This window comes from Taudactylus pleione, unplaced genomic scaffold (assembly GCF_031769625.1).
Source record: "Taudactylus pleione unplaced genomic scaffold, aTauple2 ptg000229l, whole genome shotgun sequence".
NCBI classification, from domain to species: Eukaryota; Metazoa; Chordata; class Amphibia; order Anura; family Myobatrachidae; genus Taudactylus; species Taudactylus pleione.
In genome coordinates this window covers 3,385,286-3,401,659 of record NW_028284631.1, presented here as the reverse complement: position 1 = coordinate 3,401,659, position 16,374 = coordinate 3,385,286, and the positions used below count along the sequence as shown (strand labels likewise).

The 16,374-nt window shown below is 45.7% G+C and overlaps 1 protein-coding gene across 2 annotated transcripts in view; it reads right to left on the bottom strand.

The window, feature by feature from the left end:
* ERFE (erythroferrone) overlaps positions 1-16,374 on the bottom strand; it is a 29,568-nt gene that overhangs the window by 10,212 nt on the left and 2,982 nt on the right. For both annotated transcript variants that reach the window (XM_088479285.1, XM_088479286.1), the window contains exons 3-5: positions 13,931-14,042; positions 10,364-10,515; positions 9,725-9,833 (exon numbers count right to left, since the gene is read on the bottom strand). In XM_088479285.1, coding sequence (XP_088335411.1) covers positions 9,725-9,833; positions 10,364-10,515; positions 13,931-14,042 — 373 coding nt within the window. The remainder of the gene's footprint in view (positions 1-9,724; positions 9,834-10,363; positions 10,516-13,930; positions 14,043-16,374) is intronic.

The window sequence follows — 16,374 nt, the reverse complement described above, 5'->3', positions numbered from 1 at the left end:
TCCTACCTGAGCTGAATGTTTTTGTTTCAGATGTGGGCCTCATTCCAGAGTATGGGAGCAAGTCCGGGAGTCTGGGGGAGCAGCAGAAGAACCTAGGACTGCCCTGGACATATATGTACATATTGGTCTTGTTATGCACTGGATAGTGTATTATTATATTGTATTACTAATTAACCCCATTGATGGTCTATAGCAGTGCACCCCTAACAGTGCATGTTTTCTAGATCTCCTTGTTGATGCACAGGTGTATTTATTACTGGCTGACACATGCTAAAAGTTCCTCAGGTGGTGCTAATTGTTTAATTTGTGATCCTTAGAAGAACATGCAGCATTAGTAATATTCTATTATATTACTATTTCTATTGTGGTCATGATGTGTGGGCTGGGGAGGGGGGTTTCCAGGCAACTGCAAAGCCCCCCTGCATTTGCCTATGAGTTCCTGCAATAGCCATTCACACCTTATTAACCATGAGTTTGATATCACCAATGCCTGTAAAATAGAGGTTGGCTTCTATTCAATCCTGTTTTAGGTCCAAAATTGAAACTGGGTACATTCCTCACATTTTGAACTAAAACCCCACAGCACCTATTTTTGGGTGAACTTACTTAATTGAAGATTTACATTATCAATGGCATGGAACGGAGTGAGTTTATGGTTTCAGTTAACATTAAGGATGCTTATTTGCATGCTCCAATCTGGTAAGAGCTCAGATTTGCAGTTCTGTGTTGCCACCATGTAAAGTTTCGGCACTCCCCTTTGGTTTTGCCACAACCTCACACGAGTGTTTGCCAAAATAATTACCATCATGGCCGCTCTTCTGAGGAATGGGGGTGTTATAATTATTCCCTTCCTCTTGATCAAGGCAGTCTGTGACTCTGATTCTTGCTCTTTACTGGGAGATGAAACCGTTCTGGAGTCCCACATTTGGAGTTTCAGCTATGCCTTTCATGTGTCAGCAGCTGTGGTTCCCAGCAGAAGCTAAGCTTTGGATCGATGTCCAAGAATCAAGAGTGGTACTAAACGGAACATTTTCTGTTCCAAGAGCAACCTATAAGAGCTCAGTCAGACAAGGCACCATAGTGTTGTACATAGTCTATCACAGAGGCACAAAAAGCTGCCAATATCATCAGGGTTTATCCAGGGATGGTAAAGTGGGAGGCAGATTGCTTCAGCAGGCATTCCTGCACATCTCCAAGGCATTTTTGCAGCAAATTGTGAAGAAAGAGGTGTCAGCAACACACTGACAGGATGGCATCCACGTTGGAATGATTCTGCTCCAAGACAACATACTTGCAGACATACCTTGTTGTCCCTAAGGATTTTAATGAGATTTATTTGTTTCTTCCAGTTGTGATACTTCTGTGCATTCACAGAAAGAGTGGTCCTACTGCTGTTGGTGGCATCATACTGGCGGTTGTGGTACATGGACAGTCTCAGGATGTCGGTGGATCTGTTTAGGGGTTGGGTACAGGATGCTGGCGCTCTGGATCCCAATGGTCAGAATTCCGACCCTGCCATCCCGACAGGGTTAGGTTACTGACACCTGTCGTCCTGTATCATAACCCTCCCCCTCCCCACTGTCTAAACCTAACCTCTGCCCCTAGTGCCTAAATCTCACCCCCCACACCCTGACCTAACCTTCCCCTCTTAATGCCTAACCCTCCCCATAACCCCAGAATTTACCGTCTGGGTGTCGACAGTGGGATTCTGACAGATGTCGGGATCTTGGCGCTGCTATTCTAAGCACTGGCATCCTTACTGTCGGTATTCTGACCGCATCCCCCTGTTGGGTTGTCTCCTCTTATAACAGGAACTGTTAACTCAGTGACCATTTTGCTGTCAGGGATTAGTGTGGTAGCTGAAGTCCTGTTCCATAACATAAAGGTATCCTCTGATATAGTTATACAGTAGATAGCCTGTCTTAGCAAAGAAATAACATAGGATTCAGAGACTTAGGTTTCATTGTGTAAAAAGGATTTTTCCAGTTGTGTTTTGTGACTTTGCATCCTTGCTTCTGTTTTATGTGTTTTTGCAATGTATGTGTGATGCATTTGCAAGTACCATATAGTCCTTCACTGGATGAGATTTGAATTCTGTGTTGATGGTAATACTACAACCTAACTTTCCACTATTTCATACTGTGCACAGTATGTGAGTTTCTTCCTTTGGAAATGTTTTTTCTCCTGGCTATTTGCATGGCCAAAAGGTTATTGGAATTGGGGACTCTGGGCCTGATTCCTTACGAAGCACAACTGCGAATGCAATAGCGATTATGCACGCAGTCTCACTGCGATAGTATGCTAATCCATTGCCTTCGCTATGCCATCGCAGTACTATATAAGGACACCCACCTTACCTTACACACATCTGTAATGTTTAGCAAGACTGCGAAACCATCGGTACAATCGGGTACCATCGCAGCCTCACACACACTTGCACAAGCTCTGACCTTACTCAAGAATTTAATAACCTCATCACATGCAGTGAGACCTCGGGCTGCGTATGGCATCGCTGTGGATAAGTTATGCACGCCCCTGCAACAGCGTTCGAATGCCCTGGCACGCATGCGTTTCGCCGACCACCTCTTGTCACCACCCCCCAAACGGCACTTCCTGTCAAGTACTCTGTGATGGGTCTGTGTAGCCCCTGCTGTCGCAGTCCCGATTGCAGTGGCTGGTTTGTGCACGCGTACTGCGATGCATGTGCAGAACGCACCAATCGGCCGATCGTGCGTAATCGCAGTTGCGATCAGTAATGAATCAGTCCCTCTGTCTTACAAGACCTTCCTTTCTGTTTTTTTTCACGAGGATAACATTGTGATTACAGCATTAGATAGGAATCCGACAATGGAGGAAGCCGGATCTATTCACTCATTGGATGTCATTAGGACATTACAAATTTATGTCACAAGAACACTGCAGTTTAAGGATACTGATGATCTTCTGGCCCTCCGTGATGCCTACAACAGAGTTTGACCTGTGTCGAGTGTTGCACACAGCAACTCTGAGTGAAACCACCAAATAGGCAGCCTTGGGGCGTCTCCATCCAGTGTCCAAAGTGTATGGAAGCGTGAACAGAATTTTCCGAAACCATTGGGGTCACTAAGGGCTCACCCATTTACACCATACTTGCCGATGTCCTGGATGCCCCCCTATACACACATGCTGCAATTACCGCAATGTGAATCAGGGGGCATGGCCACGATGACAATGCAGCGTGAATTACATCATTGGCCGCCCAGACTGTCCACTTTCACTTGGCACGTGGGTAGCTGCGGAGTCAGGTGGCAACCGGCTCTAGGAGACTTGCCTACTCTTCTGGGCGTCCGGGAGTGCCACACTATTGCCGTTCCAGGCGAGTATGATTTACCCTGTAATCCTCTTGTTAATTGTTTACCAAAGTTTTTAAATGGTATTTTCAAAGGTGATGTTTCTTTATTTTTAATTAGTTTCTCTCTTGGTCTGTCCTTTGGGACACAAAAATATCCCCACCTTTCCCTGCAGGATGGTGATATAGAAGAACATAATGAATGTTTTTAAGTACCAAAGTCCTGAAGGAGGCTCGATGCCCCATGGTCAGGTGTCTGCTAATGGATTCAGAGAAAAGGAATTAACATGAGAATAATATTCCCATTTTTTTCTTGTGCTAAAACAGGATTAGTGTTGAGTTAATTATATAAATTTAAATATTCTAGTAAACTCGGCCCCAGCACCTTTTACAATGGCTTTGTCCATCACTTTCATTGCATAACTGCCAAATTCTATGGTCTCCTGGAGAGGAGGTGTGGCTGATACCTGATGGGGATTGGGCCCTGTGCCTCTTGTCAGCAGGCCCCGCCCTTTGCGATAGTATGCCACGAATCTGAGATCTAATCGTGTCATACTGGCTCTACCCCTTTGCATAGACCCCGTGATTTGCTGCATTATCCTCACCATCCCCTTAAATATCTGGGGTACCCCTAGGGGTAGAGCCGTAGCTAGACATTTTGGTGCCCTGTGCGAGAAAGAGCATTGGTGCTCCCCCCTGCCAACTGCCGGAGTTTGCAAGTATAAAGGCAGCTCTGTGCGGTGGAATCGACCGCACCACCCTAGATACAGCCCTGACTCTTGGCTTTTTGATTATATATATATATATATATATATATATATGTGCGTGTGTGTATATATATATGTGCGAATCTTTGTGAAATATATTTAAGAAGTATTTAATGAGAATTCTATCCACAGATTAACAGAACAACCATAATGAATAGATATCACATTATATGGAGCTGCAGCTCTCACCAATCTAATTAAGCTCAAATACGGGCACTATAAAAATCATACCCAGTTCATCCATAATATCGCTATCAATATGATTTTCATAGTGCCCGTAATTGAGCTTAATTTGGTGACAGCTGCAGCTCCATATTATGTGATATCTATTTATTATTGTTGTTCTGTTAATCTACGTATATAATTCTTATATATATATATATATATATATATATATATATATATTACAATCATTCCTTTGCTTGTAGATATTTTTAATAATTGTATTTATCCCACATTAAATGTCTATCCTCCTACATATTTTATTACTACTAATGACCATGAGGTTATTTACTAAGTGCCACCGCTTCCCGGCATGTTTAAGCCTGATCTTTAAAAGGGAGCTGCTTTCAATAGCCTGTGTTTTGCTGCTAAATGCATTGCTCTTTGCAATTTCAGGCTTGAATAAGCCAAGAAGCAGTGGTTTTTACAAATTGAACCTTAAGGGGCACATCCACTACTTGACTAGTAAAGGACTGAACGATATCGTTATCGTTCAGTCATTCATTAAACTGCGCAGTGCCCACACTGAACGATATATCGTTCAGTTTAGGCACCCTCCCTCATCCCTGAACATGGTCAATCATCGGCAGATTGACCGGCATGTTCAGACGATGATTGATGTCGGAAACGACCAACCGGAGCACGCATCGCTGGTCACTTCCGTCATTTTAGTGCCTGATTCATGCACGATTAATGAGCGATTGAACGATAACTAAATCGTTATCGTTTAATCGCTCATTAATATCGCCTAGTGGATGTGCGCCTTTACGCTACTCTGCTTTTTACTGACCTCCTCAAACTGTGCTCGCCATTAGCAGGTGACCTGTAGCAAATCCGCATCCGCTGAGCTATCAATAAACTATTTATTGATAAACTGTAAATTAAATCAAGTATAGTGACTTAGTAAAACTGCCTGTGATATAGCGCTGATATCTGATTATTATAATTTTTATTCTGCTTCCCCATGTGTCTTCACTAAATATAGGTATATTCATAATGCATATGAAAGAACATCCATATCACAAACTATTATAGACATTTATCAAGTTGTTCCATACAAATCTGATTGAGAATGATATCCTCTTTCCAACAAACTTTTAACCTGGGATATTGCTGGGGGTTTGGTGTGAAAGGGTCTGAGAAATATTACCTGGGTCCAGTTACCTGGGAATGGGTCCCTGTAATACCCCTTTTAGATCAAAATGCCGGGTCGCACACGGGATTTTGAACGTGGGTCCAACCCAAATGTGACCCGACTGAGACCCCTTTCAGACAGGCGGCTTATTCCCGGGTTAGCCATATCGGTGCAGTGCCGGTGCGCTGGCTCTTTCTATTCTGTAATTGGGTTCCGGGTCGGGTAGATCTCAGGTTCAACCCTTGTACTACTACTTACCAAGGTTGAAATTCACGACGCAGGTTTTTTTATTTTAAGGACCCTTTCAGACTAAGCAAAATCCCAGGTTCACGTGCAATAATGCAAATTTCACACCAAAATCTAGGGTCCTACCCAAGATTTTGAACACGGGTTAGTCCAGGATGAGACCCAGGTCAGACCCTGTTTACACTTCACCTTCGACCCAGGTTATTCCCAGGTAGGTCCCGTTCACACCCAACCCAGGTCTGCCCTGCTAAACTTGTGAGGTCATGAAAAATGGGTGGTGACTGCTCCACGGCCGCCAATCAGCTCAGTTTAGGCATGACCTTGGTCGGACCGTTCACACTGCACAGTGATTCGGGTCGTTCCCGTGTCCAACCCTGGTCGTTCCCAGGGTTGGATTTCCGGGTCACTCGACCCGGGTTATTTTTCAGGGACCTTTTCACATTGAGTCGCAACCAAGGTCGACCTAGCAATAACCCAGCTTACAGTATATTGGCAGTGTGAAAGGGGTATAACTCGGGATTTTGCTGCTAGTCTGAAAGGGATATTAGCTACCAGGCACGTACTCGGCACAGTCCCGGGTAACGATGCAGTGTGAACGGTGTGACCCGGGTTATCCAACCCGGGTCACGGTAAAAGCCATTGCTTAAAAATAGAAGGTTCGCTCAGAGATCATGTCGTCTACAAGCGCCCCTCAGAGCTCACAGCATGGCTACATGGATGGATGCAGATCATGCAGAGGTGAAGGAGCTGCTGGAAATAGGTGGAGAGGAGGAGATAAAATAAATAAATAAGAACTTCAGGCTACACGGTGGTAACTCGTCAGCCATGATTGCAGGGGTATAGGAAGGGAGGGCGGTTCTATCGGAGTGTGTACTCTGGGTGCCAAAGTTGCCAGAGGACGCCCAGCCGCTGGCTGAAGTCAGACTCTGGAAGCAGCTGTCAAATAGCTGACAGCCTGCCGGGTCCGTGTCCAGCCTGCCGGGTGTTGTGCTGTGTTTGTGCATGTGACGTCTGAAAAGAGGTGCGAGCTGGCGGTATAGTTTAGATAGATATATATATATATATATCTATCTATCTATCTAAATATATTTTATATAGCTGCTGTGTGTGTGTGTGTGTGTATATATATATATATTAGAGATGTGCGCCGACCCTCGTGTTTTGGTTTTGGATCTGGATCTCCCCTGGTTTTGGATCTGGATTGGTTTTGCCAAAACCTCACCTCCGTGTGTTGTTTTCGTGTTTTGGTTTTGGATCTGGATTTTTTCTTAAAAAATAATAAAAACAGCTAAAATCACATAAAATGGTCTATTTTTGTTCCTACAGTATAATTAACCTCAATAACATTTATTTCCAGTAATTTCCAATCAATTTTGACCACCTCACAATATTATTTGCTTCATCTAGTTATGGCCAAAAGGTTGCATCCAGCTAGCTGGCTGACTAAGCTAAGTGACACAGTGGGCGGCACTAACATGTGGCAGTTCAGTTTCTAATTTCCAACACAGATACAGTGTGTTATACAGTGTGGGTTGGATACACCAATAGTGCACTTACTGTGATAGCAGTGTCGGCAGAGCGGGGTTGCTGACGGTGTCCTCAGTACATGGAATGGCGGTGCTGGCAGTGTCCTTAGTGAAGGGTACCGGTGATGTCAGCAGTGCGGGGGTGCCAGCGGTGTCTTTAGTGCAGGTTTGCTTGCTGTGTCGGCAGTGCGGGGGTGCCAGTGGTGTCTTTAGTGCAGGTTTGCTTGCTGTGTCGGCAGTGTGGGGGTGCCAGCGGTGTCTTTAGTGCAGGTTTGCTGACTGTGTCGGCATTGCGGGGGTGCCAGAGGTGTCTTTAGTGCAGGTTTGCTGGCTGTGCCGGCAGTGCAGAGGTGTTCTCAATGCAGGTTGCCGGCGGTGTCGGCAGAGTGGGGGTGCCATCGATGTCCTCAGTGCAGGTTTGCTGACTGTGTTGGCAGTGCAGGGGTGTTCTCAATGCAGGGTGTCGGCAGAGTGGGGGTGCCAGCGATGTCCTTAGTGCAGGTTTGCTGACTGTGTCGGCAGTGCAGGGGTGCTGGTGGTGTCCTCAGTGTGGGAGTGTCGGCAGTGTGGGGGTCGCTGACTGTGTCCTCAGTACGTTGGGCAGCAGTGCAGGAGTGTCGGCAGTGGGGGATGCTGCCAGTGGGAGTGTCGGCAGCGGGGGGTGCCGGCTGTGCCAGGCGGTGGGGGATGGCGGGCGCAATCTTTTTTCCCTCCCTTGTAGTGTTTTCAGTGGGCTTAACGCTGATTGGCTGAGAGCTGTGACAGACGGCTCTCTCAGCCAATCAGCGTTAAGCCCGCTAAAAACAAAACCTCGCGACTCGACAGAGGGGTAGGGAGGGGGTTGGCTGGAGTGACAGGGTGCTAAGTGTGACACGGGGCTAGTGTAGTGTGACGGTTGGGGATAGAGCTCCTTCAGTAAAAGTACCTTGATGTCATCAGTTACTATCCACGTAGACATTGATCAGAAATAGTAACCTATCGCGAGCGAAGTGGAGCAAACCACCATGCCCGAGGTGCAGCAATGAAGTAAGTCCACGTGACAGGGGGCTGAAGAGAAATAGGGCTAGTGTAAGAGGGGGCTGGTGTGACATGGGGCAGGAGGCTGGGGAGAGAGAAAGGGGATGTACTTATGAGACCGGTGGCCGTAATGCCGCCGGTCTCAATCCCAACAAGGGACTTAAGATAGACGTCGAAATACTGATGCCTATCTTAATACGACGCCGGAACGCTGAAGGACGTCGGCCCGAAAGAGGTAAGTCCGGGGTGTCCTTAGCATTAGTCATGTGGGGCGGGGGGGAAAGGGGAGGGTTAGGTTTAGGGAGCGTAGCGGGATTAGGGTTAGGTTTTGGGAAGGAGGTTAGTGTTAGGCACCCCTAGGGTTAGGGTTAGGCACCCCTGGGGGAAGGTTAGGGTTAGGCAAGCCCCTGGGGTAGGTTTAGGGTTAAGGGAGGGAGGGATAGGGTACTTACTTGCCCAGGATGTCATGCCCATTCCGACAGTAGGCTGTAGGGGATACGGGGCAGGAGGTGACACAGGGGCACGAGTCTGGTTGAACCTCTGTTGTATGATGATGACATTGGTTACAAACAGACATCTTCCGGACCATGTGATTTTATACATGAAGAGGGAGTACCGACAGAGGACTGTCTGCCCAGGGAGGATTAATTTCTTTAGAGGTTCCCTATTGCCGAAAAACCACCATATAGGTAAGGTGCATTTTCATTTTATTAGTGGAATTACTTGGAGGGTTGGAATATATCTAGCATGATATGCCCCAGCTTCATGCTGCACCATATGTCTATTTTTATTTCCCTTTAATTTAACCACACAAGCTGGACACACCTCCACCCTGGCACACTTGGGGGGGGGGGGGTGCCGTAGCACGCACGTGCTCTGGGCGCCCTCACCACACGCTATACCTCTGCATGATTGGTGCAGTGCAGTGAGCAGTCACCATCCACTCTGTATGACTTCATCTTGTGAGACTGAAAATGTCCATTTCTAATGAAAAACACAAGTTTTGAAGGGCAGACACAGGTTCAATGTGAACAGGGCTGACCCCGGAATAACCCAGGTCCAAGGTGCAGAGTGTGAAAGGGGTCTGACCCAGCTCTGACATGGGTTGGAACCGTGTTCAAAACCCCGGGTTGGACACAGCATTTTGGTGAAAAAGGGGTATTAACCAGACATTTGATCTACACCAGAGGTTCCCAAACGCATTCCTCAAGGCACCCCAACAGTCCAGGTTTTAGAGATATCCATGGTTGAGCTAAGGTAGTTAAATCAAATTGACTGAGGTACTAATTAATTCAGCTGTGGTCAAGCATGGCTATCCTTAAAACCTGGACTGTTAGGGTGCCTTGAGGACCGAGTTTGGGAACCTCGGTCCTAAATATTATTCCTCATTGTGTCACTATCAGGTCATCCTTCTCTAAGAATGATGGATCTGTTCACTAATGTGATAGCAAATGCAGTTCATCCCGCTTGATCTGAGACTCACCAATCTGGAGCCTTGCAAAGAAAGCATAAAGTCCACTGAATGGAGCAGTGTATCGCCCACTGGTGAGGTTCAGGCCGCCTCCTCTGTAAAATGATCCCTCTAAATGAGGCTTTAGATAAACAGACATGCATTGTGTTAGCAATCTACAGGAGGGGGTTAAAACAGTTGGCTACAGTATTGTGTTGAGGTATAGCCAGGGTCGGACTGGCCCAGCGGTACAGGGGAAATCCCCAATGGGCCCCACCACCTCTTCTAATGTCAGGTTTACGACAGTGTACTTGAATGATACATTGTTACTCTATTACAGTGTGTTGTCTGCAGGCTATGTCCTCTATAATGGTTAGCCAGGCCTCTGTGGTGGTTGGCCACAACCTTTAAACATGGGCCCCTACCACTGCCTTCCCCCGGTGGGCCCTTCGTGTCCCAGTCCGACACTGGGTATAGCTGGTAGCTCTTGTTCTGGACACTATTGCACAGCATTTATTTGTTTAGAAAAAGTTAAGTTTCACAATAATTTTATATTTCCCAAGCTTTAATATTCATGGCGTATTGATTGTTATGCATACAGTAATACAAATCCACAACCCGAAACTGTTTTCTTTTTAAAAGTTGTTGAGTTATCCCTCTCTGACAACTCACCCTTTGTGAGAGTTCCCTCAGGTCTCCAGGTTCCAGGTGAATATCACTGGCAGTCTTACAGGTAAAGGCCGCATGTAATTTTGAAGGGAGTTTAGCAGTAGTATATCCATTATCTGGGTTGTACGCTACATCCTTCTGTCTCAACAGACCATCTATCAGATCATAGATATTTACAGGAGCATTTATCTGTTATTGATCCTCAGTAATATATATGAAACCTGTACTGTTAATACATAGCATGGTAATCCAGAACACAAATAATCTAGATCACAGGTACTCAAACTCTGTCTTCAGGACCCCAAACAGTGCATGTTTTCCAGGTCTCCTCACAGAATCACAAGTGAAATAATTAGCTCCATCAGTGGAACTTTTAAAATGGGTCAGCTGGAAAACATGAACTATGTGCGGTCCTGAGAACCGAGTTTCAGAACCACTGATCTACAGCCATGGTCAAAAGTTTTGAGAATGACACAAGTACTGGTTTTCATAAAGTCTGCTGCTTCAGTTTTCATTATGGCAATTTGCATATACTTCAGAATGTCATGAAGAGTGATTAGATGGCTTGCAATTAATTGCACAGTCCCTCTTTGCCATGATAATGAACTTAATCCCAAAAACAAAATTTCCACTGCATTTCAGCCTTGACACAAAAGAACCAGCTGACATCATGTCAGTGATTCTCTCGTTAACACAGGTGAGAGTGTTGACGAGGACAAGGCTGGAGATCACTCTGTCATGCTGACTGAGTTAGAATAACAGACTGGAAGCTTTAAAAGGAGGGTGGAGCTTGAAATCATTGTTCTTCCACTGTTAACCATGGTTACCTGTAAGGAAACATGTTCAGTCATCATTGCTTTGCACAAAAAGGGCTTCACAAGCAAGGGTATTGCTTCTAGTAAGATTGCACCTAAATCAATCATTTATCAAATCATCAAAAACTTCAAGGAGAGAGGTTCAATAGTTGTGAAGAAGGCTTCAGGGTGCCCAAGAACTTCCAGCAAGCGCCAGGACCATCTCCTAAAGTTGATTCAGCTGCGGGATCAGGGCACCACCACTGCAGAGCTTGTTGGTGTGAGTGCATCTTTAGGCACAGTGAGCTGAAGACTTTTGGAGGATGGCCTGGTGTCAAGAAGGGCAACAAAGAAGCCACTTCTCTCCAAGAAAAACATCAGGGACAGACTGATATTCTGCAAAAGGTACAGGGATTGCACTGCTGAGGACTGGGGTAAAGTTATTTTCTCTGATGAATCCCCTTTCAGATTGTTTAGGGCATCTAGAAAAACGCTTGTCTGGAGAAGGAAAGGTGATCGCTACCATCAGTTCTGTGTCATGCCAACAGTAAAGCATCCTGAGACCATTCATGTATGGGGTTGCTTCTCAGTCAAGAGAGTGGGCTCACTCACAATTTTGCCTAAGAACACAGACATGAATAAAGAATGGTACCAAAACATCCTCCAAGAGCAACTTCTCCCAACCATCTAAGAACAGTTTGGTGACGAACAATGCCTTTTCCAGCATGATGGAGCACCTTGCCATAAGGCAAAAGTGATAACTAAGTGGCTCTGGGAACAAAACATCAAAATTTTGGGTCCATGGCCAGGAAACTCCCCATACCTTAATCCCATTGAGAATTTGTGGTCAATCCTCAAGAGGCGGGTGGACAAACAAAAACCTACAAATTCTGACAAACTCCAAGCATTGATTAGGCAAGAATGGGCGGCCATCAGTCAGTATGTGGCCTAGAAGTTGATTGACGACATCGTTATCGTTCAATCGCTCGTTAATCAGGCATAATGTCGGAAACGACCAGCGATGCGCACTGCCGCTGATCGTTTCCGACATTAGTAATCACCCGAAAATGCTGGTCAATCTGCCGATAACGACAGATTGATCATGTTCGGGGATGAGGGAGGGTGCCTACACTGAACGACTGATCGATGGGGAACGACGGTACGTTTACGATGTCACACTCGTACTGTCTTTCCATCATCTGCTAGTGGATGTAGAAGTGTTTCGATTAGGGTGAATGCTGGATGCTGACTCTGCTGTGCACTATTTAGCATTTAGGCCCAATCAACATATATTTAAACAACTTCCAAGATGTTTAAGCATTATTTTTTGGGCAAAGCAAAAAATAAAGTTAGTAACTTTGTACCAGAACAAACCATGTTGCAATGCAAATAAATGTATTCAGTTTACACACAGTGTAAATACTGGCTGTTTGTAGCCCACAAATGCCGGTCAGCTTTATATTTACACTGCAATTTAGATCAAATCTAAATCTCTCTGCACATTATACATCTGCCCCACATGCAATGAAGCCTGGTTCTGCCAACGTGCACAGTTACTTGCTCTTATTTTGTTTGTTCCCAGATCGGAATCAGCCCCCATGTGTCTATTGCTCGAAGAAGTACTTACAGAGCTCGTATTTGGACACAGGTTACCTGGTTTCTGTATGCACATGGCCGCATTAAAGCTCCAAAGCAATCTGAAACCATGGAAATTGTGAGTACATACTTTTGTTATTTAGGTTTATTAAACTTTCATAAAAAGTGTTCCCACTTGTTTTATTGCAGTGATTTATTCCTTCTATCGTCTAGACCAGTGGTTCCCAAGCTGTGCACCGTGGCACCCTGGGGAGCCTCGGGACACTTGCAGGGGTGCCACAGGTTGGTGATCCAGCACCAAATCAATGTATTTATGGTCAATGTAATGTAAATATGTGGACAAACAGAAGGGCAAACCTGTCCACCACCACATAATTGAACCTAAGGATGACAGTTAAGCACAATTTACTTTACTACTGTACTTCATTCTTTTCTGAATTTCTCAATAACAAACTTAAACTTAGGGGTGCTGTGAAAACAATGCTGATACTCTAGGGTGCCGTGATTTTAAAAAGTTTGGGAACCACTGGTCTAGACAATGTTTCTGATCCAATTTAAGTACTTTTTCCATCAAATTGCAGGAATTTGATGGTTGCAGCCATCAGATGATGCTTTCCGATGTCCATCTGATGGCTGACAGCTTGTATCAGCTTAGTCTGGAAGTGGTAGTATATATGCACACATCGTTACCATCGATGGTTATACAATGGTTGTTTGGTTTGGATGCTATTAGCTTTCACATCACTTGATTTGATGTCAGAAGCCCGGCAACCACCTCATACCAAGCTTCCAATGTCCATCCCTACTGACAAGACATTCAAGAAGCAAGGGGTATGTTTCTGCCTAAAATGACACAAGTGTAGTTATTATTAGTGAATAGACCCTTATTAATTTTATAAATGCATTTGATCTATTTACATTTTTTCTAATGTTTTCCTAGTACCCCTCCCTCATCTTTATAAAAGTGGTGCTTACACAAATAATAGACAATCTAAATATACTTGCAACTCTTGCACTGGCTTCTATTGTTCATGTGCATTTTATTACCTGGGTGATCTTAACATACAGTACAATAGGTACTCAAAATCCAGGTATTAGCCATTGACAAATAACATAACTTGCAGTATGTTGTGTACAGCACCTGTAGGAAAGACAAGCACCAGATTATGCCGGTACTCACCAATCAGAAGCTGTAGCAGTTTGTGTAGTTTCTTCTCCCGTAAAACATGATTAACTGGGTGACTATGATGTCTTGGAGGTGCTGGAGGACCGATTGGACCTGGATGGTGATGCTGAAACCACACAAATCTAGTAAAGTGTTCTGTAGAACAGAATATTGCCATTTCCCCATTCACTTCTAATGTTTTTCCATCTCCCAAGTGCCAAAAACCTCTGCCAGCTCAAAGAAGAGTGAGGGATAGAAAATTACAGTTTTAGTTAAAATAATTACATTTATTCTATTCATACTTGCCTACTTTTGAAAAAGCATTTCAGGGAGATTGTGAAAGCACCACCTATGAGCACGGCGGTAAGTGCATGTGTACTTCTACATCCGAGAGACGTGCCATAAAACTGACTTATGGTGCATACACACGTAGCGATCAGCCAGCGATACGATATCGCTGGCTGATCATCTTGCACCCTCCCTGGTGTGCTGCATGATCGATATCGAACATCCAGCACACCACCAACTCACCGACAACTATAGCCACCTGCGATCAACGATCGAGGATCCCTATAGTAACCTGCTCGATGTCGAGTAAGTTGACCGGCATGCATGGCTGATGGACGATATTGCTATCGTCCATACGTGGCCGTGTATCGCTGATCAATGGTGAGTTGGTAGAATGAACGATAACGGTAAATGAACGATAACGATATCGTTAAAATCGCTCATTTATATCGCTACGTGTATACACACCATTACATTCAAATGTAAACAAGCCCACAAGCAGTTAGTAAGATCTATTTGTTGATGAAAACACACTGATACTTTTCAGAAAATGCATGTAGCCATAGGGATCATTGAGCCTTATACCTAATGCAGGGAAATTATACTAATAATCCCATTTGAATGTATAGATCTGTTTTGTTTTGTTGTAGCTGTCCGGCTCCTGCAGTGGGTAATGGGACTGACATCATGATGTCTGTCCCATAATGCTGAGCGTGCGGCGGCGGAAGCGGACTGGCGGGCGGCGGCGGGAGCGGCGTTGCGAACCGGAGCAGCAGCAGCGTGGATTCAGGTAAGTATGTTTTTATATATATATATATATACATATTTTTTTTTTTTACCTATCTGCAGAACGGGGGAGGGGGGTGGCTACTACTGGGAGGACCTCTACTGGGGGTGGGGGCACCATTATTGGGAGGACCTCTACTGGGGGGGCTACTACTGGGGGCACTTAATCGGGAGGGGGAACCTCTACTGGGGACTACTACTTGGGGGGGAACTACCACTGGGGGCATTATAAAAGGGGCCTACTAGTAGAGGTACTGCACTTGGGGGACCACTACTGGGGGAAATAATAGGAAGGGCCACTACAGGGGGCACTGGATAGGGGGGATCACTACTGGGTGCCTGCATAAGGGGACCACTACTGGGAAAACTGTATGGGGGGGACTACTGCTGGGGGCACTATATAAAGGGCACTGCATAAGGGGATACCGCTACTGGGCACACTGCATTGTGGGGACTGCTACTGGGGGCACTGCATAAGGGGGAACACTACATGGGGCACTGCATTTGGGGGGACCACTACTGGGGATACTGTACAAGGGGCACTACTATGGGCCTGTATAAGAGGGACCACAACTCCATACTGGGGGTACTGTATAAGGGGTACTACTGGGGTTAAGGTGCATATGGATAGGAATGTTCAGTGTGAAAATAAAGGGGTGTGTCATGTTGACACGCCCCATTTTTAAGTGACCACGCCCATCTTTTTTACATGCGCGCCTTCGGCGCGCACACATGGGGGGGGGGCTCCCTTTTCAAATTTGCCCTGGACTCCAAATACCCTAGTTACGCCACTGCCCCACTCCCCATATGTATCTGCCTCCCCCTCCCCATAGCAGTATCATCAGCTCCCTAAGCCCCTACTCCCCATATGTCTTTGTCTCCCCTTCCAATAGTAGTGCCATCAGCCCCCACTCCCCAAATGTATCTGCCTCCCATATTCCAGCTCTTACCTTTATCCTGTGTGGTGGAGCCGGGTCTGTCAGCAGCTCCGCGGGTATTGCCTGGCTTCTCCTCTGCCCTCTGCAGTAGCTCGTGTCAGCCTCACAGGCAGAAAGTGAAAGTGAAACTAAAAACACTTCCTGCCTGTGTGAGTGCCCTGCTGGCTGCCTCGGATTCCCTCCGTCACTCCCTCGTCCCTACTGTGGCTCCGGCTGCTGCTCCGACTGTGTTCTCCCGGCAGAACACAGTATAGTGAAAAAAAATTCACATATATATATATATATATATATATATATCTTTACTGTTTTCTCTTCAGACGGGAGGTCGGGGTCCGCGGCTATAGCGGACAGGGAGGTGAGGGGAGGAAGGGGGTTGGGGGAAACAGAATTATCGCAGCTGTAGGCAGTGCTGCGCGTGCGCCGATTTGGTGAATGCAATGGCGCATG